The 25,747-nt window shown below is 48.9% G+C and overlaps 1 protein-coding gene across 9 annotated transcripts in view; it reads right to left on the bottom strand.

The window, feature by feature from the left end:
• Positions 1-1,046: 1,046 nt before the first annotated feature.
• The window catches only part of RASAL2 (RAS protein activator like 2), a 257,669-nt gene continuing 232,968 nt past the window's right edge, over positions 1,047-25,747 (bottom strand). For 6 of the 9 annotated variants that reach the window (XM_029081343.1, XM_007668924.4, XM_029081340.2 and 3 more), the window contains 10 exons: positions 25,028-25,172; positions 21,994-22,138; positions 20,537-20,773; positions 19,781-19,982; positions 18,068-18,267; positions 15,299-16,172; positions 12,414-12,548; positions 11,021-11,223; positions 8,667-8,754; positions 1,047-2,020 (listed from right to left, as the gene is read on the bottom strand). In XM_029081343.1, the coding sequence (XP_028937176.1) occupies positions 1,856-2,020; positions 8,667-8,754; positions 11,021-11,223; positions 12,414-12,548; positions 15,299-16,172; positions 18,068-18,267; positions 19,781-19,982; positions 20,537-20,773; positions 21,994-22,138; positions 25,028-25,172 (2,394 nt within the window). In that variant the 3' untranslated portion in view covers positions 1,047-1,855. Of the gene's footprint in view, positions 2,021-4,317; positions 4,349-8,666; positions 8,755-11,020; positions 11,224-12,413; positions 12,549-15,298; positions 16,173-18,067; positions 18,268-19,780; positions 19,983-20,536; positions 20,774-21,993; positions 22,139-25,027; positions 25,173-25,747 lie in introns of all 9 variants that reach the window. The other 3 variants (XM_029081344.1, XM_029081342.2, XM_029081341.2) reach the window with 2 other exon arrangements.

The following is a 25,747-nucleotide window of genomic DNA, read 5'->3' as shown; positions in this document are numbered from 1 at the left end:
TAGAGAGCAGCCCGGGGAATCCCTAAAGTCACCGCAGAGTACCCCCGAGAGAGGCCAGACTGAGGGGAGAGGGTGTAGACTCCACAAGGACGGGAGGAGGCTCAGGAAATCTGGCCCAGCTGTTCCCAGAACCTGCCCTCGAATGATTCCCTCTTGCCCTTCCGACCCCCATCCTCCGACTGTGTCCGAGCCCTCTGGCTGCCCGCTCTCCAGAAACACGTTTCCTCTGGACCTAGGGGTGTACTCCACAACAGATATCACCAGTACTCACTTCAGGCAGATCCTCTGCCCTCACCTAAGGCCTGGCTAACAGAGATGCCCAAAACTCGGACCTCACAAGATCTGACAGTGTGAACGGGTGTTTTCTCTTGCTCTCTGTGCAGTAATCCACTTACACAGGTGTGGACTCACAAAACCTTGCCCACTGAATGCACAAAACCACTTTGTTCTGATCAGCGACACTGTCCCACGGACACTGCAAGCACCCACAGGAAAGGAAAGAAATCTGTTGTGGTCAGAGCGGGAATCACTGAATGAATGCAGATGACCAGAGTGGGCCAGAGCTGCCTGTGGACCAGCGGGATCCCGTGGAGCTGAGAGAGAACTGGAGCAAGCCACCCAACTCCAAGGTTCGCTTTCTTGTCGGGGCAGGGGCAAATCAGGTCGCAGTCACGGGGACAAAGAATGTCGAGCTGTCTCCTGGACTTGTGTGTGCAGAATGCTTGTGGGGTGGGAGGTGGTGAGGACCACACTGCCCTGCCAGGTTTGGATCAGCATGACCCACTTGGTGAAAGAGGCAACCAAGGTCAGGGCCAATGACCTGGGAGTGGTAGCCGACAGGCTTATTTCCCGCCGAAGCCCTGTCAGGTTCAGAGCCGGTGCTGGGTCCCAGTGCCTTCTAAGGGATATGAGGCTCACTTCTGCCACTGAGCTCTAAACCCTGAAGAGTGGGACCTCTCCTGCCCTGAGAGAGGAAGGGAGGAAAGGGCCTGGGAGGAAGACGAAGAACGGCAGTTCAGGAATACTATATTTACAGGTCTGTAAACTCTAGAGAGAAAAATAAACAAAGCAACTTTATTACAATTGGGGTAAAAAAAAAAATCCCAGATCGAAAACTGGAGATTCCTTTTTGTCTACCAGAGAGAGAGGGTCTGCTGCAGACAAAAGGAAACAGACTGAGTGACCCTGACTCCCCCAGTCCAGTTCTGCTGCACTTCTGGATGGTGGACGGAAAACGGACTGGGTCCAGACTTAGAGGTCACCTATGTCCAGATCGATTTGGGGATGGGTTTTGTGGGTAAAGGTCAAGGGACCCACAAGGGCCAGAAGTCAGCAAACAGATGGCTCTCTGGAGAGCCCCAGACTTCCGCTGCAGGCGGTCTCTTGAAACCTGAACTCAGAAATGCACCTTCTCCCTTCTGGACTTTTCCGGTTCTCTCGCTGCTCCGACCCCCAGCCCCCTCTACACTCAACATGCCTCCCTCTCTGCTGATGACAGCAGGACTTTCAGCACGAGGGAACAATAATAATAAAAATAGCAATAGTTAAAAAGATCATCTACATTATTCACCTCCTTTTGGTATATTACACTGACATTTTCTGTACAAGGCCCAGAGTTCATTACACAGAGATCTGGGGGGGCATATTAATCTGAGGAGTTCTAGTCGCCAAACCTGAAAGAAGAGTTTATTTCATCCTGCAGAGAATTCACCGTTGTTGCTTTACTCGAGCAGCATTCAGTAAAACGTGGAGGGGTGGGTGGTCGGTCGGGAGGTGAGAGGGACAAGAAGGTGGATTTGGATTTCCGAGGCAGCTTCGCCAGGCTCCCTCCGGGAGAGGCGGTCGGTGGAGGTGGTCAGCAGCTGCTGTTTTTGAACTCCCCGTTCTCTGTGATGGACAGTTTAGTGGGGTTGGTTGGAGAAATGCCGTTTCGGACCTGCATGCTGTAGCGCTCCTTGACCTGGGTTAAGGCGCTCATCAGCCGCGTGTTGGCTGAGTCCAGAGATAGGATTCGCTTTTCCTGTAACATACACACACACACACACACACAGAGCCGTCAGTGTGGCTTCCGGCCTGCAGCTGCTCCTGAGCCCTGGCTTCACCGGGCACAGGTGAGAGGCCACGGGGTCGGCTCCAGCGTGTTTTAGGGAAGTGTCAGCCGACCGGTGTTCCCTATAAAACGGAACACCTCTGCCTCTTTCTACGGCCTCCGGTGGCTGTCCGGGTTTTCCGCAGCCCGCTTTCGGGGTCTGCCCTGGGGGCATGGCGGAAGCCCCGACCCTGGTGGCTTTGTATGTCGGTCACTCGATCTAAGGGAAAGCCGGGTATTGAGCAAATGGTGGCCCATGCAACTGGCGGATGTGCCAAACTGCCTCTCGTGCTCTCGGTGGAGGCTGGGAAATGGCCAGACAGGAGAGAGAGACCCACCCGAGGTTTCATTTTACAAGGGGTCCTCGGCCCTACAGGGGGCCCCCAAACCTGCAGTGAACCAGCCCCAGTCCCGCTCCAAATAAACATAGCAAACGGTGGCAGCCTGTGATCTCCGGCAGTGTGAGGATGCAGCAGCGACAGGAGAGAAGCAGCCAAAAGCTCAAACTAAAGGCACGGTGGGAGTGTGATGGGGTGGGGGAGCGGGCCAGGAGAGAAATGTGTGTGTGTGTGTGTGTGTGTGTGTGTGTGTGTTGAAGGGGGAAGGCGGGGATGGGGAGTGGGAATGCCGTCAACCGAACACAAAAAACAAACAGGTAACACAAGGCTCCTAGCCCCATTCCAGCTCAGTTACTCCAGGAAATCCACCCGATAGAACGACTGCTTTCATTTTGTGTCCCATCCTCTGATAAAGTTTTGTCTCCAAGCACTACTGTATTTTGGAAGAAAGTATGATCGAATATCCTGAGATTGAAAAAAGGAAGAGACAAGCCTTACACGCTCAGTAGAGTGCTCTGCCCAGAGCAAGCACTCAATAGCATTGGTTGACTGATTGATTGCCCCGATTTGGAAAAATAAAAGTCGTCACCACATCACCACCAAAAAATTAAAATCCTGCCCTCTTGCAAAGAGCCAGGGCCTTGGACTCAGCTTTTACTCTCCCCCGTTTTTTTTTTTTTTTTTAGAGCACTAAAATTCAGCCGGTGATGGTTCAAGGCCAGTTAAAAGGCCTGTGATGTGGTAGGGAGCACTGCAGAGTTCATAAGGCTGAATTACAGCTTCAATGATCGCAGCTGCAAGCCCAGCCTGTTCGTTGTCACAGGCTGCAGAACAGATATCACCACTGAACCTAGAACAATGGGGTCCAAATGGACAGAGGCCATATATTCCCATCAGCAGAAGCAATAGGTTTGCCCCCATAACTGTCCTGAATGGATTAACCCAACCTTGCAAATAAGGACAAAGAAAGCTTACCAGCTACCAGATGATTTTCATTTTTAACTGGTCCATCTTCCCTCAAGGGGGAATACCCAGATGGCAAAAGGAATGAGCCAAGTGTTAAGTGTTACCCTGGCGCAAATTGCTACTGGTCCTAGGCAAGTGGACGAGCACCAGGTTAGTTTCAGATGGGGCTAAACCACAGGGTGGGAATCTGGATGGGAACTGTAGCCCACTGTGGTGGACACTGAGAGGAGCGGAAATTCCTGGGCCTTCTAAAGGCCCGGGGCCAATGTCCTCTCCTCCTCCCCCATGGCCACCACTGTCCCTTCAAGGCAGGCTGCAGAATGCCAGGTGCCCCCCGCCCAACCCCACCCCTGCCACCCCAAGTCAAGAAACAGCTGAGGTTGACAGAAATGGTATATAATCGACTGGCTGAAAAATAAAAACCCAATTTGTGCAGCGAGATTCCTTTTGATTCAGGAAGGTGGGAGGTCCCAGCCATGAAATAGGATCGCTGAACCTCATTCTCACAAGCAAATTCTACAGATCAAAATTCTTCTTTCTGCTTTGAAACCACTTTTTAAAATGGGGGTTATACAGAAGTTAAAAAAAAAATGCCAGAGGGTTATATGGCACTTGCCCAGGATAAATGGAAAGTCTAACAAACTCCCTTGTGGAACCAATGAAAGCTTCCCGAGTGGGGTAGGCTGGAGGGTGACCCCCCCAAAAAAAGTCTCTACCAGAAAAGAGATTTAGAAAATCCAAGCTCAGCACGCAAGAGATGCTTGGCTCCCACCCCGCCCTGGATCCGACCCAATTAACTCCGGTGTGGTTCCGGTACCGAGAAATTTGAGCGTGGGGAGCGGCGGGAGCTGGAATGCGTAGGAGACCAGTGCCCTGGGCCAGGGCCGGGGCTGCTCAGCTATAGAACGGACTGGGTTTACTTGCCTGTTGGAATAATCTCATCCCCATTTATGACCTGTAATTTAACACAGCGGAGACGTCACTGGTGATAGCAACTGGGCAGCACACTCTGCTTCTCCAGGGAGGCCCTACCCGTTCTCACGGAGTGGGTGCCCCATCCCTGGGAATCAAGAAGCCACTAGCAGGGGGAGGGGGGGGGAATGGAGGAATCCCCAAGGCCCCAGGGTTGGTACATGGGCCCGGAAAGTGGGGTTGAGCCAGCATTTCCCTCTTCAACCCGGGGGAAGCAGGCCTGCAGGGTGAATGGCTTCAATAGATTTGGGGGAAAAGGTCGAGATCGGAATCTGCATTCACTTCCGTGGGGGTGGGGGCGTGGGAGGAATAAAAACTTTACAAACAGCTGGTTCCACCCAACTCCATGGGTCCTGGGGACTCAGTGTTCCCAGCGGAGGTGGGTCAAGCTCCGGCAGCTCCCTCGAGGGCCCTTCCCCTTAGCGGAGCAGTGCCAGGGACCCGGAAAGACATTTCACTTCCAGAAAGTTTTTGTGCTAAACTGGATTTTCCTCATATTCACACATCCCTTAGAAAGGGCTGGGTGTCACTGAGGCCTTTCAGTGAATTGACAGGAGGAGGAGTCAGGTCTGCTGATGAAACATCCTTGTAACTAGGAGTCTATTGGATGGGACCCTGAATGAAAGCCACAAGAAGCAGCATGGCTTAGTGGCTAGAACACGGGCCTGGGAATCAGAAGGAACTGGGTTCTAATCCCGGCTCCATCTCAAGTCGGGTGTGTGACCTTGGCCGAGTCACTTCACTTCTCTGGGCCTCGGTTACCTCATCTGTGAAATGGGGATTAAAAGTGTGAGCCCCAAGTGGGACAGGGACTGTGTCCAACCTCATTAAGTTTTATCTACCCCAGCACTTAGAACAGTGCTTGACAGGTAGTAAGTGCTTAACAAGTACCATTATTATTAATATTATTAATAATAAAGCCTGCTTCGTTCCTCAGCCCTAAGGCAGGCACATGTCTGTATGTCCTGAGGAGGCTTGCATGAAACCTGTCCCCTCTGAAGCCCTGGGAGCCCGCCTCCCTCTCTTGCCTGTTTGAGCTCCTGCCCCAGTGCATCCACCAGCTCCCTGGAAAGGAGGTTGGGGGTGGGGTCATGTGACTTTCCCTACACCCAGTCCCCGAAAATGGGCTACATTCAGGAGACGTTTGGGCTCCCTGCCAGTGAGGCTGGTCCGGCTTTGACACTGGGTGAAATTTCCGGGCCGGTCTGTGCTGCCCTCCTTTAGCTGGCGCCTCCCGGCTCTGCCTGCTTTTATCCCCCTCCCATTGGTTTCTACATAAAATGCATATTTGTGGGACCGTGCTCTTGTGCTTGCTTTGCTTCTGAGCTCTGTGCCCACATGCCCCATGAGCGGGAGGGATTAGCCACAAGGGGGAAGGAAGGCAGAATGGGATGGTACTGGGGGCAGGGGAGGAGGGAAGAGGCAGCAACAAGGGTAGCAGAGACACAGAGAAGGAAAAGTTAGCAAAATGATCAAGGGAAAAAATCAACTGGGGAGGCGGGGAGGGGGAAGGGGGAGTGAGGGATGGAGAGAGGAGAGAGGGGATAGAATATCAGAGGGAATACAAGTCTGGACAAACGAATGGTGAGGAAAGGACAGACAGAGCCTCTGTGGGGCTTCGGTTGCCAACTTGTCGGAACCTTGGGAACCACCCGGGGAGGAGCCTGAAGACCATCCCCTCCAAAGTAGTTTCATGTCCGTCACGTGGCTCATTCACCTTGTATTTGCTCTCGGGGTTGTGTCTGCCCTGTCCCAATTAGTCTGTGATCTCCTTAGGGGACAGGAACTGTGACTAAACTGATTATCCAGAAATTATCCCAGTGCTTAGCTCAGTGCTTATCACATAGTAAGCACTGAATGAATACCATATATAAAATTAAAGGAAGATGGTATTGGGGGAAGAAAAGGGTTAATGTCGAGTTGCTCCAGATGGGGGGAGGTGCCGGGTTCCAGGGGAACAGGCTCCCCAGAAAATGGAAGAACTGTACGTAAAGAGCCGAGGTCGTCTGGAGGCAATCAATATGAGAGAGCCTTGCAGGCGCCAGTCAGGAAGAAGAGGAGCCCTGCGGGGATGCAGGTAGAGGTGACCTCCTGGGAGGTGATCTGTGTCCTTGCCAGAGAGACCAGGCACATGAAGCCCCCTTGGTAATGACCTGTGCCCTCGCCAGAGCGACCAGACGATCAGATGATTGCCAGAGGGATCATCTTTGCAATGGTAAAGATGATTTTTATTAGCAAGAGACTTGAATGGTCACACCAATTAACCCACAGTGTACACTAAGGCCGTGCAATAGATGGCGTTGACGGAGAAGAGAGCGGCCAACATCGCTCAGCACTCTGGGTGGCAATCACGTGACCTACGGGGGATAGTCTGTGAGCCTGGCTGTGGGACGTCTTGCACCCAGAGCCTGGGCATCGGGGCCCGGGGCCTGTGGAGTCCCAAGTAGTAAACTCAGCTCTATTCACAACAGGTGTGGCTGCCGGAAAACTTAGAGGAGGACTTGCATGGGTCCTGGCTACAGAAGGGTAGAGGGAAGTGGGATAGAGTTAGGGAAGGCTGACAAGAAATACAGCAGGAGAGAAGCTGGGTCCAAAGTCTGGGGATGGACAAGTCAGAGGCACAGCGGAAGAGGTCAGAGAGGGAGAGAGGGTGAGAGACCAAAAGGGGAGGAAAGGGAGAAGGAGACAATGACAGAGAGGAATGAAAGAATGGTAGTAAGCCTGAACCCACTATAAAGAAAGGATCAACTCAACAGGTTCTCTGCTAAACAAAAAACAGGGGGCGAACCTGGCCATCCCACCTGCCCCGTATTCTTGGGCAAATTGCCTTCTCAACCCCAGGACTCTCCCTTTTCCTGATCTGAACTGCCTCTTTCTGCTGCATGTGAGACGGGAGGACTTAATGGAGTCCTGGCTTCTTTCCTTCACACATTTGGCTCAGTGAAGCAGGGCTTAAGTAAAATAACTCTAATAGGCTTTTCTATGGATTCTGAGGGGTCCGAATTTGTGGGAGGCGGAGAGAACGGAAGCCAAAATATTTTGGAGAGCCGTTGAGATTCCACGGCAGCAAGACACCAACCCCTGTTCAGCCGCTAAGACTCGTGGCCTTGATTGGGGCTCCAACCACCAGGCATTCCACCCGCCTCCCAAATCCTTTGGGAAAGGAACCCGGGGGAATCGGCCTCTTTTCCCCCAAGAAAACTCATTAGCTGTCCTGGTGAGGAGTTTCGGTTGGAGAGATTTTCATTCTGCAATTTCTAATGCAAGCTTGAAAATTCAGGAAAATGACAGGGCAGCAACTGAGGCTGAGAGAGGAGAAGCAGGGGGAGTTTCCAGGTAACCCTTGCCAGCCCAGGGGGGTCAGTGGCCCCCACGCCTCAGTCCTGCCCCAGATTTGTCCTTGACAGAGACAGACAACGTGGCAGGGGCAACCCTCAGAAAGGTTACCAGCTCCAGCTGTTGGCTATCCGGCCCTCAGAGCCAACTCGGGCTCCCAGCAGAAGTCACTTCTCACTCCAAAAAGGAGAGCAGAATCTGGGAACAGTCCAGCCTGGGGGATTTTGCTCTGAGGGTGGAGAGACCGCATGCCCGCCCGTGAGCAGCTCTTGGAGGAAAACCTAGTAGAGCATTTCGGTTGGGAGGGGCAGTGTTCCAAATGGTGATTTTCCCCCACCCATCATCGTCTTTACGGGGTCGTAAAGGGCAATTCTCCAAGCGGTGACCTCGAAGAGAAAGGCAGCGGAGGTAGGCCCAAGCAGCACTGCCCTTCGTGGGCCCAGAAGAATGGGAGAATGGAGGGCTGCCTCTCATTCTCTTCATTTCTCGCCAATCCTCCTCTCCTACTTCTTTGAATTTGCCACATGCTGAAGGATAGTGGCCCAGGGGACCACGGGGATGGACCGTGGACATCACAGCCAAGCAACGGTCAGAGGGCGGCCACAAGCCAGACACATGCAGCGTGCTTGTCAGAAAGACCACCGCCCCTCGGAGGCTTCCCTGCCTTCCTTCGGGGAAGGAAGTCTACCCCTGACCTGTGCCAGGTTTAGGCATTTCTGATAAAGGCACTGATCACACTAGTGCTTGGTTGTGTCAATGGATTTCTCTCCAGTGAAGGAGAGGGAATGTGAGGCAGGCTGCACAGCAGCTGATGCTTTTTATAGGGGGTCAGAAGGCCCCATCGGGGGTTGTCAACCCCCTAGTTCACCTGGCCTTTCCTTGGCATTCATGTGCCAGGGCTGGGAGGGCAGGGAGTAAGGGAAGGCAGGGAAAAGTGCTCTTATTCAGACCCAAAAGCCTCTTACCTGGGCATCAATGATTTTCTGTTTTGCATCAATAACTGCTTGCATCTCAGCATGATCTTTCTTCAGCTCTTCCTCCACAGCCATTAGCCTACAACCATATAACAAGAAGGGAGCATATTAATGACTTCTGGAAGGGTAAGGGAATCATCTCACTAAATGATTTCATCTAGGACCTTGCTACCCCTTTCAAAGAGGGGATCCTCCTCCTCCTGGTCTTCTGAAAACACAGTAAAATGCACTGTCTTATCAAGTGGGAGGTGGGGAGGAAGGGAGGCAGAGGGGGATCTCCTCTATGTCTCCACCGACCCCTTCGCTTACGTCCTCTCTCTGGCCTGGAACTCTCAACTCGTTCATATATGACGGACCACCACTCTCCCCACCTTCAAAGCCTTACTAAAATCACATCTCCTCCAAGAGCCCCTTACTCCCTTCTCCCTCTCCCTTCTGCAACATCTGTACTCTTTAAGCACTTGATATTCACCCCACCCCCAGACCCACAGCACTTATGTACACAGACATTATATTTTTTTGTCTCCTCCTCTGTGTACTGTAAGCACCGTGGGCGGGGAACATGTGTACCAACTCTTTTTCGTATTCTCCCAAGTACTTAGTACAATGCTCTACACAGAGTAAGCGTTCAATAAATATCACAGATTGATAAAAAGCAATTTTACAACTCAGTTGCTTGAGGTAAGTGGTAAACATTGGGATATGTGACCCCAAAAACTGTTTGGCAGTTCTATTTCTACAGAAAGCCCACAGGTGAGAGTAAACTGATGGGAGAGGCTAGATGCCTCCTACAATCCAGTTCTCCTGCTATACCCCACAGGTTCTGTATCCTCCTTGAGGGCAGGGATCACGTCTATAGCACTTCAGGCTATACGAATCTTTACACTCTTTTTGCTTCCTCCTACCCGCAATTTATTTTATTAATAATAATGGTATTTGTTAAGTGCTTACTATCTGCCAAGCACTGTTCTAAGCACTGGGGTAGATACAAGGTAATCAGGTTGTACCACGTGGGGCTCACAATCTTAATCCCCATTTTACAGATGAGGTAACTGAGGCACAGAGAAGTTAAGTGACTTGCCCAAAGTCACCCAGCTGACTAGTGGCAGATCCGGCATTCGAACCCATGACTTCTGACTCCCAAGCCCATGCTCCTTCCACTGAGCCACACTGCTGTCCAATTCCCCTGCTAGATTGTCAGCTCTTTGAGGATGGGGAATCATGTCTACTAACTCCACTGTATTCTGCCTAAGTAATTAGTATACAGTGCTCTGCACACAATAAGTGCTCAAAAAATATTACCAATTAGCAGATGGACTCACTCCTCCCAAGCCAAACTGCAAACTGTCCTGTGGCCTCAACTTTCCCCATCACCAACCCACCACTCACACCTTCCTCTCCTCCACAGCCTGCTTAAACGGACCCCTCCTGCAGCAGACATTCCCCAATTAACATCAGTGCTTTCTGGAAGATGTCACCTCTTTCATCACTTCAGCAATCACGGGTTTAACTCTTTATTTGTGTTAACCCATTAGATAAACCACTGTTATAGATGGAGGTCTACTGTCTCTCCGGTTAAACCGAAAGCTCCTCAAGGTATTGCATCACTTGCTTCTTTTGAATGTTTGGGGTTTTTTCCCTTGGTATTTATTAAACACTTACTTGGTGTCAAACACTGTTCTAAGTGCTGGGGTAGGTACATGTTAATTAGGTTAAACACGGTCCCTGTCCTGCATGGGGCTCACAGTCTAAGTAGGAGGGAGAACAGGTATTTAATCTCCATTTTATAGTTGAGGAAACTGAGGCCCAGAGAAGTAAAGTGACTTGCCCAAGAGCAAGCAATTGGCAGAGCCAGGATTAGACCCTCTGACTCCCAGACCTGTGCTCTTTGCATTAGGCCCTAAGAGCTCATTTCAGTGTTCGGCACCAGAAGACACTCAAAAAATGCCTGTTGGTGCTGAAACGGATTTACACAAAGCCTTCTTATTCTGTCTTGCCAGGGGGCTGCCTACTGGTTACAGCAGCAGTTCCTCAACTTTGACATTCTGGGCCAGCTCACCAATGATCTCTGGACTCTTTGTTGAGAGACCCGGGGTTAAAAGCAAAGGTTCTGGATTTTTTTCTGGCTCTCTGCTTTGTGAGTTTGTCTAACTTGTTGCTGACTTCCCCCTCTGGATTTTTTTTTTTTTTAAAAAGAGAAAGACCGAATCCTGACATTTTCATGGAGGATGCAGCACGGCCCAGTGTCCACGGAGCATGTACCATCCGGCCGGGCGGTGGGGCTGAAAGGAGCCGAGGGCGGGCCGTTCCCTCGGCCGTCCTTCCCCGGGCCCTCTCTCCCTCACCTGCTGATGATGCTTTTCATCTGGCTGTCTTTCTCCTCCTGCTGCCGGCGCAGCCGCTCCTCACTCTCCTCCAGCCGGGCCTTGTACTCCATCAACAGCTTCTGCATTTGCTGTTCCTGCACAAGGAGCCGGCGCTCGTACTCCTCCAGGCGCTGGCTTGACACTTTCAGACGCTCCTTCAGCTTGGCAATCTCCTGTTCGTACTGCAGCAGAGGGTAGGGGGCAGAAATGGGTCAGGGCATTTCTTGCTGGCAAACGGGTTGATTTTGAGGGGGTGGTGGGACAGAGAGACAGAGGCCGGGCAGGCACTCTAGCCAGGCCCTGCCCCCTCCGTTTCTGCTAGCTTCATCTGACTGCTGCTCTGAGACCAATCGGCTGTCACGCCCCACACCCCCCTACACCCACTGGCCATGTGATTTAATCGGCACTTGCAGATTTTCAAAACCCTGCAATTCAGGTACGGGCCCCTCCACCATGCTGGGGCCAGACTGGCATAGGGAGGTACGTGTACAGGGGTTGGCCATGTCTGGCCAGTGTCCCAGCTGCTTTCCCTGTGGAAGGATCTGAGGTCCAGGCCCCAGTCCCCAGAGGACAGTGAGGCCAACACCCACAATTCCCCAGGCAGTGGGCTGAGTGCCAGGACTCCCACATTGCAACATGGCCTGGGACGGAGTCCCGGCCTCTTCAGGCTGGCCGGCGGAGGACTGAGAGGCTGTCTGAACTTGGCTTTCTGACAACTCGAGCCAGCTCCGGGATCTCAGAACGTTTGGGAGCCGAGGGCCGAGCCCAGGACCGTCTGCCAAGTGCCTCTGTGGACCCCTCCCCACCTCCGAGGCGCTGAGCCAGACTGAGCCCACATTTCGAGTGGCTCAGTCCCCGCTTGGCTCTCTGCATGGCCCTCTTGACTTCATCTGGTTTCTAAGTGGAGCTGGAGAGCTAAAGCTGCTCTCCTGGACAAACAGAAGTGATCTGTGAGAGAAGCCAAATGGCAAACTCAACTTGAGAACGGTCTACCCAATGCTGACTGGTTCTACAGGTCGTGTCTAACACTTGGAATCTCTGGCCAATACAGGCGCCTGAGGTTTTAAGCAGCCAAACATGAGCCGAGCTCGAGTCTTTGCTTGGGAGAGACGGCGGGGCCGACTCAGCTCTTGCCACCTAAGGGCTGACTAGAGCCAGTAGCTTGGAACTTCTAAATTGGCCACACAGAGACAGAAGGTTATGGAAGGCAGGATGTTCATTCAGCCAATTCAGGACACAAGGCATCGAGGGCTAAACACCAAATAAAGTGAAAACCATGCAGAAAGCGGGATGTTAACGGCATCCATCCACCCATGCTGCTATTTCTTTCGGTGTACAGAATTCAAGTCAATGAGGGTCCTTTGGGCTCTACCTTCTCAGCGTGCTTGATGTCATCCTGACAGGGTTCGGCCCCTTCCTCGTCTTCTCCATACTGCCCGTTGTTCAAAACCCACGCGGCTGTCCTCTCGACGGGGGACATGGTGGCCGAATCCACAGGTGACTGAACCTGCAAGACAGACAGAGTTGCTTGCGTTTGCCTAAAGAAGGCTGTCTATAAGGCGAGGCTCACACCTGGAGCTACTCCAGAAGGAATGTCGGGAAGTGACTCTGATCCAGTCAGCATGCCTCCTCCCTCCACATCCCCCCATCCCAGCTATGGGTCTCCAGCTCTAAATGACAGTCTCTTACAACAGTGACATGGGAGCGTCTGCCTAAGACTTAGGCAGTTACTTGGGCAAGGATATAAGCTACTCATGGGCAGGAAATGTCTCTACTAGCTCTGTTGAATTGCATTCTACCAAGTGCTTCATACAGTGCTCTGCCCACGGCAAGTGCTTAATAAATACCATTGATGTAGAGTAGACATTTTCTTGGGAAAAATCAGAGAAAGCCCTGGGGCAAAAGGAAGGGCCTGACAATACTGCATTCAGCATGGTGACCGAAGCTTCTATCAGCCACATCCTGGCTCGCCGAAGAGAATCAGAAAACAAGAGGGCTCCCTGTCATTAGTTCCTGGGAGTTGCTTGCTTGCCACATGGATTGGCTTCACAAAGTGGGAGCCCAGCAGCCAGGTATGTTGACACATACAAGTAAACAGCACTGCTGGCTACCAAGAGGAATGAAGGGACTTAGGCATAGAAAATGTATTTTTTGTTGGCTTGTTTCTTTTACCACTTGTCGGAGGTCCTTCTCATAGGCCTAGTAGATTCCCGGTTCAAGTTCTTCTGGGAAAATCCCCCTCAGACCTGAGAAGCCAGTCAGTTTCAAAAATAACATAAAGGCAATCCAAGTAATTGCACAGAAGATCTCAACAGATACCAGGAAAAGTTAGAGGTAGAACAATGAAAACCTCTAGTTATAAGGCTCTCTCGACCATGTCCTTTCAGAACTTAAATACAAATATTCCATCTCTGTAACAGAATCATTAGAAATTCTGTTCCCCACCTACTCAACTCAGTGGATGTGACTCAAGCCCCTCTGTTCTGTGCTCAGCAATGAATGGAACTTCCCTGGGACAAAGACTCCCACAGAACAATCCTCACAAAGAAAAACCCCTCTGTGTTTCAGGGAGAAAAGAATTCCCTGGCACCCTTTACCATTAAAAATGTGCAAGAGAATTTCCTTGGAAACTATGCTGAGCACCCGAGAGGCTTCCCAAGGGTGGGAAGAGAAAAGAAAAGCAGCAGGAAAAGGAGAGGAAATGAGACCGGCAGCTTAGAACGAACAGGAAACAGAGACGTGAACACCACGGGCTTAGGATGGGAGGGGAGTGAGTCCAAGGGGAGAGAGTTGGGCGGGTGAACTGCTGAGGAAATAGTAACTGTGGTATTTGTTGAGTTCTCACTAAGTGCCAAGCACCATACTAAGCGCTGGGGTTGATACAAGACAATCGGGTCCTACATGAGGCCCACATTTTAAATAGGAGAGAGCAGAGGTATAGAGTCCCCATTTTGCCGACGAGGGAACTGAGGCACAGAGAAGTGAAGTGACCCACCCAAGGTCCCACACAGCAGGTACATGGCAGAGCTGGCATCAGACCCCCGGTCCTGTGACTCCCAGGCCCGTGCTCTTTCCACTAGGCCATGCTGCTTCTGATGGCAGTGATGAGGGATCGGCCGGTGAGGCCTCCAGAAGCTCCCTCGAAGAGGGAAGAACAGGAGATTACTTCGGTCCAGAGGGTTAGGATGATTCCCCATGGCCCTCAATTTGATCAGGGGTCACTCGTTTATAAGACAACCCCCAGTGCTTCAAGAGGAAACGTGTCCAGAGCAGAGGAGTGGTAGGGCTGGCAGAGAGTCAAGGGTGGGACCGTGTTGCTGGGCTTTTATTTATTTACAAGAAGAAAGGTTAGGCCGTTTCATCATGCTAATTGAGGGTGTAAGTGCACGATGGGCTCACCCACAGAAAAACCCAAAGGTGAACAGTGCTCAGAATGTTGCTCAAATGTCTTTCTGTCTCCCCCAATTAGACTGTAAGCACGTCAAACGGCAGGGACTGTCTCTATCTGTTGCCGACTTGTACATTCCAAGCGCTTAGTACAGTGCTCTGCACATAGTAAGCACTCAATAAATACTACTGAATGAATGAATGAATTCTTTTTCTTTCTTTTGCCTCTTCCCCATCTCCCGCTACCTCCACTGTAGGGTTCAGCAGTTTATTTTTCTAACCATTTCCAGGAAAGGCCCCAAAGGAGGCCTCCCATTTCCCCAGAGGAGTTCTGAGGGAACGGCATTCCTTACATTCTCCACTTGACTTCAAAGCTAATGCATCCAGCTTATCCTGGAAGCTTGGGAGAGAGCAGAGTTTGTGGGGGTGTAGTGGGGAGGAAGGGAGATTGGAAATTCTTGAAGTACAGAAGAACTGGCCCGGCCCAGAGGTTTCTATGGACTGAAGTCTAATTTACCATTTGGTTGGCCCCAGCTGATTACTCACTCAGTGTCACAGGTTTGGGCTGAGTGCCAACTGAAAGCTCTTCAGTTTAAAGAGGAGTAGAAGCTTCCTCAGCACTGCAGTTTAAGAGTCTCCTAGGGGTAATGAGTCAAACTGCACTCTTGAGTTCCACGCCAGCTCTATGCCTTCTCTCCCCATACTCAGACCCAATCAATACTAATTTCCTCTTCCTATTTGAATAAAACATTTTTTTTTTTTAAGTGGACAACATGGCTTGAAAATGGATTCCCCTGTGAACTACACAGCCAAGAGCGGCGGCCGGCAAGAAAACGCGGTCCCGGCCACAGCTCCGGGGTCCTCTCCTACCTGCTGGGTCTGCTGCCTCTGGATCGCTCTCACTTTGGGAACGGGGCTCTCCCGGGAGGAAGAGGACGGCTGCCTGGACCGACTGCCGTTCTGGATGGGCTCAGCTATCATGGCGGTGGACGTGACGGACATGCTCCCCGTGCTCCGGAGGGAAGTGCTCTGAGGGAGGGAGTGAGGCGCCTTGGCCCGGGCACCCAAGCCCGCCTGGTCGGTCTTGCTGACCTGGGCCTGCCCACTGCTGCTCTGGCGGGGCAGCACCAGGGGTATGTGTCTGTCGGGCCCGGTGGGTCGCCGGGAAATATCCTCGCTCTGGGTGCTGCGTTTGGTGAAGTCCTCCATGCTGCTGTTGCTGGGAACGCTGAATTTGTATTCCTCGCTGTTACTCTGGCTCTTGGAACTGGCGGTGCTCAGGTTCTCCAAGCTGGAGTCCACCGAAACCTTCGGCATGGCTGGTGGTGGGTTGTTGAGGTGGTACACCGGGTTTTGGAATGAGAGAGGTTGGAGACTGCCTGGCTGACCCAAGGCTGGGTGCAGAGGTCTTCTCACCTGGGGAGCACTCTGCGGGGTGTTTTGGGAGGCGCTCTGGGTGTCCCTCAGCTGTCTGATGCTGGCCACCTGGGTGATGGAAAGCTGGCTGCCGGCCAGGCGCACGGGGACATCGTGCATGATGGAAGCGAGGTCGCTGTGGGCCATCTGGGGGTCCTGAAGATCCATGAGGGAGATGCTCCTTCCGTTGGGGAGCCCGCTGTCCTTCTCGTCTTTGTCCGAGTAAGTCACACTCTGGGAAGATGCCTGCTGAACTGGCAAGAGGGTTTTACCTTTGAAGTAGTTGTGGATGTTCTCTTCCGCGGGAGATTTCAGTTTAGTCAAATCGCTGGGAAGGAGAAAGAGATTCAAATGAGTATCCAGTAGACAGTCCAGCTCCGATCTTACCCGGGTGCTGAGGCCCAGGTCGGCTTTGCAAACCTCACGTCTCAGGACCCTGTCGCCCCGTGAAGGTTAGTTAAACTGCTTCAAATTCTGTCTTGAGAGCTCCTTGTGGGCAGGGATCGCGCCTACCAACTCTGTTGTAGTGCGCTTTCCCCAACCCTTAGTACAGTGCTCTGCACACAGTAAGTGAACAATAAATTAACTGACTGATTTAATCATTTGGGTTTTTAAGATTAAAAAAAAAATCATTTAGGGTTTTCCTCAAAGGGAACAATCAAATTACTGAATCCATCCCACTACTTGACTGGGTTTTTTCTGGAAATTGAAAGAACATTCCCTCACATCTGTTTGTCTAAAAAAGGGATCGGAAGGAAGAATTATGAGTGAGGAGACTGTGACTGCTTGCTAAACCTCCACCTCTTCCCAGCAGGGAGGAGAAGGTCCGAGAATCCACCAATGCCACTGATTGAGTGCCTAGTGTGTGTGGGGCACTGGACAAAAGACTGGGAAAGTGCAATGGAGGAAATCAATCAGTGGTATTTACCGAGTGTTTACTGTGAGCAGCGCACTGTTCTAAATGCTTGAGAGAGTACAATACAACATTGTTGGTAGACGGGTTCCCTGCCAACAAGGAGCTTACAATCTAGAGGGAGGTAAGACTGAGTGCCTGCCTCAAGAAGCTTAAAATCTTATCCAGGTCAGCTCTTGGGAATTAGGTAGTGTGGAATAAATGCCACTACGCCAGAAGTTCCACCTGTTTCTAAGAACGGCTTGTTCACTACAAAGTTTAACTTGAGTTTTCCAGATTTTTTAATCTTAAACTTCCTGCAATCCACAAATTCAGTACACACTCACTCTTCCACTAAATGAAATACAAATAGATTTGTAGATGCTATTGCTTGGTCTGAGTAATTTTATGAGGAAAAACCTGTACTGGAAAAGGAGAGATTAGAAGCAGTATGGCCTAGTGGAAAGAGCCTTGGCCTGGGAGTCAGAGGACCTAGCCTCCAATCCCGGCTCCACCATTTGACTATTATGTGACCTTGGGCAAGTCATTTCTCATTTCTGTGTCTCAGTTACCCCATCTATAAAATGGTGACAGAATACCTGCTCTCCTTCCCTCTTAGACCACAAGCCCCAAGTGGGACAGGAACTGTGTCCTATCTGCTTATGTTCTACTGACTCCAGCCCTGAGAACAGTGCTTGGCACATAATAGCTTAACGAGTACCATAATTATCATTATTATATTAATCCTATTGCTGGATTTACCTCATCAGCCATTTCCTATGGTACTTATCCCTTTGGACCTTAAAGTATACTTGAGGGAACAGATGATTTCCAAAGGGAAATCACATAATCCTGAAAAATATATTTAAGCTCATCATTGACATCAAATCACATTTACTAAGTGCCCCTATATGTGTGTGGCACCAGGATGGCTATAGTACAACACAAAGAAATCTTTTTATTTATTGAGCACTTACTATGTGCCAAGGACTGTACTAGTACCTGGAAGAGTACAATACAACAGATTTGACAGAAACGTTCCCTTCCAAAAAGGACCTGACAGTCTAGAGGGGGAGAAGAGATTCATTAGGTCTCAATCCCATCTCTTCCCATCTCATGGACTTCCTCCTGCCTGGAACGCTCTGCTTTTATTAGTATGATGGCATTTATTAAGTGCTTACTTTGTACCAAGCACTGTACAGAGTGCTGGGGCAGATACCAAAAAATCAGGTCAGAGTCCCTGGGTCCAACTTGAACAGGCCCTTGCCCTATAGAAGCTTGAAAAATAAATAGCTTGATAATTTTTTTTTTGTCTCTTCACTGTTTCATACCTGTCAGCAGGGTCCTCGGCTATCTTCTGCAGCCCAGAGGAGAGACTGCCACTAACATTTGGAGTGGAGCTATGTTCGGTGAAGCGCCTCAGCTGCTGCTGAATTGGTGTGGGGTTGCTCAGAGACTTGTTAATATCAGCAAGAATACGGGGGAGGGGTCCCAGTTTGGCCACGGTTGCCTGTAGGAAGGAATTTTCACCCTGGTTGGATAATAAGCAGCGTGACATCGGCCGTTGTTTTTGCAAAACGTTGGACATGGATGGAGGGGTGAAGTTTGGAAGGAAGGAGGGTGACGTTTGCATGAGGGTGTGGCAGATTCATAATGAATTGTTATGGAGCAGCAAAACCGTGGCGTCGAGACGAATGGAGGCGGCGAAAACGAGGTGCGGGAGACATCGCGGAAAGAAAAGGAAATAGAAATTAGGAGAAATTTAAAAAAAAGGATAAAGGACATGCTCAATACAATAACCCTCAGCCATTCCAACTTTACACTGGCATGCAAAGCAAACTCAGTTTGGTGGGGGGTGGGGGGTGGATGTGCTCAAAAAGGGGAAAAACAAATAACCCTCTAATAAAAGAGAACTCAGAGGCCAGAGTATCCCTGTGGGACAGAACTGCCAGATGAAAGAGTCATGGGGAATGAAATGCCTGTATACACATAAGAAGGTCCCTTGATGAAGGGGTCCAACACAGCACTGGTAGGGCCGGGAGGAAAATCGCGGGGGACTTGCTATCAAACCCTCCCCTTGGGATTGGGCATCCAAAGTCCCGGCTATTTGCATGGTTTTCACTTAGCAAGCTCTCCAATTAATGGCAATGGAATGACCCGCTATTTGCTTTTACATTGAAGGTTGTGGAGGCATGTTTACTATATTCCTCCAGGTGGGTCCTAATTCCGATAAACAGCAAGACTTTGGAGACCGTGACTTTACAAGGAAAAGCCCATTAAGTCTGCCACCTTCCCAACTGAGCCACTGTCTGTTTTTCTGTATATTCTAGGGGGAAATAACATTCCTTCCCCTAGTTTCTACAGGAAGCTCCCCCTCCCCAAGTCCAAGAAACTTTTGTCTTGTGGAAGGATTATCCACGGCTGCCCACGGAACACAGGCCACCAAATGAATTCCTTATTGTCTGCTTCAGCCTTCCTTCCCATCTTTCCCAGATGCAGGTGTCAGAATCCCAAATAGAGTAACCTCTCGTCTACTCCAGTGAGGCTTGTATATCTCCTGGGCCCAGGAGAAAATACCTAACGAAGATCCAAGAAGATCCTCTTCCCTCCAATCTCAAGGAACAAGTACTCCTTCATGAATAAGAAGCCCACAAATCCCATAGATCTATCAATCAATAGTACTTATACTGAGTGCTTGTTGTGTGCAGGATACTGTACTAAGCACTTGGGAAAGTACAACACAACATTGTAACAAACACATTCCTTGCCCACAATAAGCTTACCAGATCCTAACAAACAGAAATATCAAAAGGCCCAAACTACAGCTGAGTCTTATTTGGTAGGAGGAACACCTTTAGATAGAGAGCAACTAAGAAAGGAATGTAAGATTTCAGGCCTGGATGTCCTTGGCCATTGGAATCAAGGGCTCCTAGCCCCACCTCCCAATATTGTTAATGCAGGGGAATGACCCACTCTAGGTATTTTCCAGGACTGAGACTGAATAGCGTGTCACATTTCCCATATATCCTTCCAGCCTACATTACCTTATCAAGCTGGGAAATAACATCCCATAATAAAGAATGCAAGACAGACAGCTCTCTGCCCAGATCAATGTGGCCATCAAATCCTGGTGTGATTGGGATGGTTTCTGGATTAGTGAGCTCCAGAAGAAAGGACTTCATTCCATCCCACTCTTGCTCTATGAAATCATTCATGAAAGTCATGTACTCTTCCTTGTTACCAAACCTGGAAAAGGAAGAAGAGGGAGAAAAGAAGAGAGAGGTTGGGAGGAAAAAAAAAAAAAGAGGAAGGAGGGGAAAAACAGAGAGAAAGGCAGATGAAGAGAAGAGAGATGAAGTGAGGAAGAGTTAAGATCATACCCATGATAACAGGTGAGAAACCTCATTGTTCTGGGGTGAATTATTACAGAGGAAGATTTATGAGGGGTGAAGAATGAGGGCCAAATCCAACAGGTCCTAAAATGTCATGTCCCAGTCTCCTAGCTCATTCATACATGTGAGCAATCTGGACATGACCTCTGATTAAAAGTTGCTCTGGTCTTGTGTCTGTTAAAATAAAGAGCTCAAGAATGGGTGAAGCTCACATATCATGTACATATATAAAAGCTTCAAGTAAACCCTCTGGAAAGGCACTGGGTATTTGAAAAAGGGCACCTAATAGACAATCCCACGATCCTTCAAGAATTCCACTTTTCGTCCACTCAGCTGAAAGGGGAGTTTGGCACTGATCGTACTTTTTAACTGGTCTTTGCCAGAGAGCACCGAGATTCGGTTACTTACTTGGTAAAGTTGGCCAGGTTCTGGATAACCTTGGCAATTAGGGTCAAAGTCCTTGACGTGCGGTCATCGGGGTAGCCCTGCACGAGGTTGAAGAGGCTCGGGGACATGATGGCCGGGCACAGGAACCGCAGGAAGAGCGAGGCGCTGATGAGCCGTTCGCTGATGTCCTGCTTGTTCCGTATTAGGCACTGCTGCTTCCACGATGCAAACACTTCCTTCAGCTCACGGGGAAAGTAACTGGAAAAACACAAAGCCAAACCAAGTGTACAAATGCCCAAGCCAGGGTGGGAAGTAATAATGTGTTACTTAGGGTGCACGGCGACCATGGGTGAGGAGTGTGGGTGAGGGGGTGGGAAGTCTGAATTGGCTGCATTTCCCCTGAAGGTAGCAAACTGCCTAGTGAGATACCAACTAGCTGTCCTTCATGCTCAAAGACAGTGCCACTGATGGTGAAATTCACCTCAGGGCGAGGGTAGGACTCACAATCCTGACCACACTGTGCACCCTCAAAGACTGACTCTTGTTGTGATGTTTGCAGTGCTGCTGCACCTGATGCACCTGATGCTGCAGTGCTGCACACCTGATGGTGTTTTCACTTTGGGCTCCATGTCTCACGATCAACAGGCAAAATGGGGCCTGGAAATTCAAAGCCCTGAAGTTTGGTAATGAGTGTATATTTAGTTTTTGTGCATAAAGAAAATAACTTGAGGTACCTGGGCTACCAGAAATGATGCATTGACAACAATCCAGATTTTGTGAATGGGAACCCTTCTTAAATCTCCTGACTGAAGATACTGATCCGATAGAGCAGTTCTTGGCCATTTCGGCCCACGTGCTCTATTCTAGTAATTTATTCCAAGGAACCAGAGAAGACGTCACATTCACTCATGAAGGGGTTAATACTATCAGAAAACACTGAGTCCAATTCTCCTGGGTTTGACAGTGATTTCCTGGGAATAAGTAAGTTTGGGAGGGACATTAACTCTTCCTGACCACTGCAGCAGTGTGTGCACAATGCTTGCAGTAAAGTACTAAATACTCTAACGAAGTCTAAAGAAGCCCTACTACCCACCTCTCACATTGCTAGGAGGCAAATTTCGGTATTTAGGACAAATGGGTTATGGAATTGACATTCAAGCTGGGATTTACTTAGGCAAATACACTGCTATCTAAGATTCTGTTAAGAGGCAGCAGTAGATAAGTGCCTTCACTCTTGACTGTCTTTCCACATCTTTAGTTGGTGGGGGAAAGAGGTGATACTCATAATGCAAACTATTCAGTCAATCGTATTTATTGAGCAACTACTGTGTGCAGAGCACTCTACTATGCGTACATACAATATTACCGACATATTCCCTGCTCACAACGAGTTTACAGACAAGAGGGATGAGGTTACGGTCTAAAGTGCTTTCCAGCTTTCATTTCATTTAAACCAGGAGTAAAATCCACATGCTCACCAATAGGAGTAGATAATCTTGCAGAAAGCCAGCTCACAGCACATTTTCAAGTTACTCTGGTGGTCGGTAAGTTCACTGGACAAACATTTGCTTGGATCCACTTCACAATTTTCATCCGACTCATACAGAGCCTTTATAAAATCCCCTATTAAAGGACAGAAAATGACAGATCGTGGCAGGTTTAAGACAGGTCGCTCTGAATAGCAGCAAAATCTTATTGAGGCTTTGGTTGCTGATTGGCTTTTGCCCCAGAATTTACAGTGGGGAATTGTTTTGGGTGACATGAATGAGTCCCCACCCAGGGTAATTGCTTTGGAGCCTAAGATTGTCCATGGCTGATAGACCAAATTTAGCATCTTGCCTCTGGCAGTGTTTAGTATCTGATGCTTTGAAAGAATGAAAAAAGGTCATGAACAGCAGCAATGGTATTACACTCAAATGGCATCTTTCAGTTGAGGATTCCAAGTTCCCTTCATAAATATTAACTCACTGTCACACTGTCCCTACAGAGTTAGTGGCATATCTCATAGTCTTATTTTTTTTAAATGGTACTTGTTAAGCGCTTACAATATGCCAGGCACTGTAGATGCAAGACATTCAGGTTGGACAGAGTCCCTGTCCCACAAGGGGTTCACAGTCTAAATTGGAGGGAGTATGATTTAATACCTATTTTGCAGATGAGGTAACTGAGGCATGGGGAAGTTAAGTGACTTGCCCCAGGTCACAAGGCAGGCAAGAAGCAAGGTTAGGTCCTCTGACTCTCCATCTTGGAGGCCCCAAAGCTTGGGTGATATACCCAAGGTCCTAAGAGCTAGTGCTGGCGCTAAAATAAAAATGAAAGGGTTCCTTTTTGTCAAAATAACCCTTCTCTACATGGTGGCTAGGTCTGAGGCAGGAAAATCGGCTCTATTGCCTGAAGAATAAGATTCGTTTCTTCAAATTTAGCTTCACATTCACGGTTACAAATATTATGCTCTCTTAAAATTTCCCGATGAGTCTCAAGGGACACACCTAGTCCCAGCTCCCCCAAATCAATCATACAATGCTATTTGAAAGCCTACTGTGTGCCAAGTTTAGGGGAGTACAACAGATCTCCTTGAGTTTACTTTGGTTGTTACTGAGGATGAGGGCGATACTGAAAAGTCTAAGGGAATTACCCATCAGCAGCATTAAGTAGCTGGTTTTCAGTTAATGTACAAAGGAAGACAGTGTAACAGGATAGTTTAGTGACATGATCATGGTGGGGCAAGCTGTTTGGCTTTTATTAACAAGAATGCTGGGAGATGAGGAATGATAGCTCAAGGGGAAAGAGGCTAAGAATTAAACAGGATTACCTTTTAAAACAATTAAATAAGCGACCAAGGTAAATTCTGAGCTTTTTTATTTTATTCATTTCCCCCCCAAAAAAGAAGAAGCTGCATATTAAAGTAGGGCCTCCAGGATAAGTTTCTTCACTTGAGATGGGATCACGCCCCTAACTTTTGTCATTAAGTTGCCTTTTTGGCAAGGGAGCTCTTGAAGGCCAGATCTGGTCTAGGGAAACAACCCTGGTGTTAGACATTTAAAACTGAACAAAGCACATTGGTCTCATTAGGTTGAATGACCTCTGGAGCTGCTACTGGGGGAAATGCTAAAAAAACAGGTTAGAAAAGCTAATGCAAAGAACACAACAGAGCCAACAAGGAACTTTGGAAAGAAAGAAGGGAATTATGAATGCGGGCCCACACTGAAACCGGGCAGATACAAAACCTACTCCATGTGAACCTTTATGTAACCATGTGGTATGTTGAGGGAGTGGATTTTCACTAGCTTTCCTAGATCTCTTTGGCTGCTTTCTGGGCTTCAGAAAAAAACAAAAAACATAAGTCCAATGTGAAAAACCTATTAGTATCTGATTGCTCTGTGTCTGGAAATTCTGAAGCCAAATGTGCTGCTCAGTCTGTGCAATTGCTCGCCAATGCCCAGATGCCCTGGGAGCCATTTTCTAGCAGCACTGATATTCCTGGGAATAAGCCAAAACTTGTGGGCATATCAAGGCTTGGATTAGTGCTCTGCCACCAGAGATAGAAATTGGAGCATTATAAAGAACCACTGCCTATCTCCTGCTGCTGGAAATCCCTCTACTAAGGGAATTTACTGAACACTTTGATTCCTGAGAAACAGAGCTACCAACAGAGGAAACTTTCAGCTAGGAATGAGGTTGCAGTGTCTGCCCAGCACACGGCAGTGTTTTGATCAAAACAAATGAGGCCTGGCTGGCTGGCAGAAAGGGAGTATTGGACAAGTTTATTTTTTTAAACCAAACTTTGAGCCGCACTGTAGGCAAGTCTTCTGCTGAAGCAGGTCTCTGTCTGGCAGTTAATTCACAGTCTACTTAGTAACCACTGTGTGGAGAGTTGTGTTCTAGCTTCAGTAAAAGAAAGAGAAAAGTAGGTCCCTGCTCTCTTGAAGCTTACTGTGGCCCAAAGTTTGCCACGTCTGGGAAGGCTGTTTTTATCCCAGACTGAGACTATGGTTCATCTGGATCCCTGCCCATGCAACAATCCAGATTTTTGCAGATGCTTACTATTCTGGTTGGTCCCAATTCTAACTGCTTCTGTAACTGCTCAACACCAGCCCACAAAACACAACCAGCCATTTCAGCTGATTTCAAGAAAACTGATGCAGCTCATCAAATGAGTGGACGGCAATACTCATTTGGGGAACTTTTTTCACATGGCGTCACTATATCCCTTGTGATTTTATAAGAGGCCCACTACTGTGAAAGCAAAGTTCACATCATGGGCTCTAAGTTAGAGCTGGCTACGTAAATGCAATGAACTATTTAAATAAACACAATGTGTCTATAAACTTTTAAAAATAAGAAAAATATAAACATCTCTGCATCACTTTCTACATTTCCCACACTCTTCTGCCAAGTGAAGAGGGATGGGCATGTGAAAGAAGAAAGCAGGAAAAAGAAGAGAAGACTGGAGACGAATGGCTGCTGATATGAAAAGAAAAGGAGAGGAAGGGAAGGAATTTGCCTCTTTACCTAAAGCTTCGTAGAGATACTGCCATCCCACCAGCTTCAGGTATTCCTCAATGGACTTGGTGGCAATTGTGTTCTCTCTGAATATCAAGACATCATGCTCTGCACAACGGTCCACCTCGGACATCACCACATCTGTCAGGAAATCCTGAGCGGGCAAAGTTCAAGCACAGGCAGGAAATGTTTGAGTAAAAAATAGGCATGCTAGGCTGCTGCTTGAGGAACCAAAAGACAATGGATTAGAATGTTACAATCTATGGGGACAGAAGAAACGAGTCTTGGAATACCGTCCAATCAAATAGCTGTTTGGTCTGTCAACCTTCTTTTACTATTTAGTGCAAATCCCAAGTTCATCTTTGCCTGTCTTGAAAAGAAGCGACCTCACTTTAAAGAAGGCCATGGATATTTCATTAGGCCTTTTCAGTGCTCCCTGCTTGGAAAGGGAGGAAAAAATAAAGACAAATGACCCTTTAATGTGGCACAGAAACTTGACACATTAATGGGATTAGTAGGTTCCTGAACATAAAAAAGAACATTCTTATTATTTTCTGGACTATTAAGAGCTATATTTAATGTTAGGAAGGATTATGTACCCACACTTTAGAGTCCACACTGTGAGGCCTGGCCTCAGAACAGTAAAATGAGCATCAGAACTGTTGCCTGAGAATTAAATCACAAATCAGAAGCGCAAGATAGAAAAATAGAGCCTATAACATATTTTAA

The sequence above is a fragment of the Ornithorhynchus anatinus genome, chromosome 16 (genome assembly GCF_004115215.2).
Source record: "Ornithorhynchus anatinus isolate Pmale09 chromosome 16, mOrnAna1.pri.v4, whole genome shotgun sequence".
Lineage (NCBI taxonomy): Eukaryota > Metazoa > Chordata > Mammalia > Monotremata > Ornithorhynchidae > Ornithorhynchus > Ornithorhynchus anatinus.
Note: the sequence above shows the minus strand (reverse complement) of the source record. Positions and strands in the feature narration are given on the sequence as shown.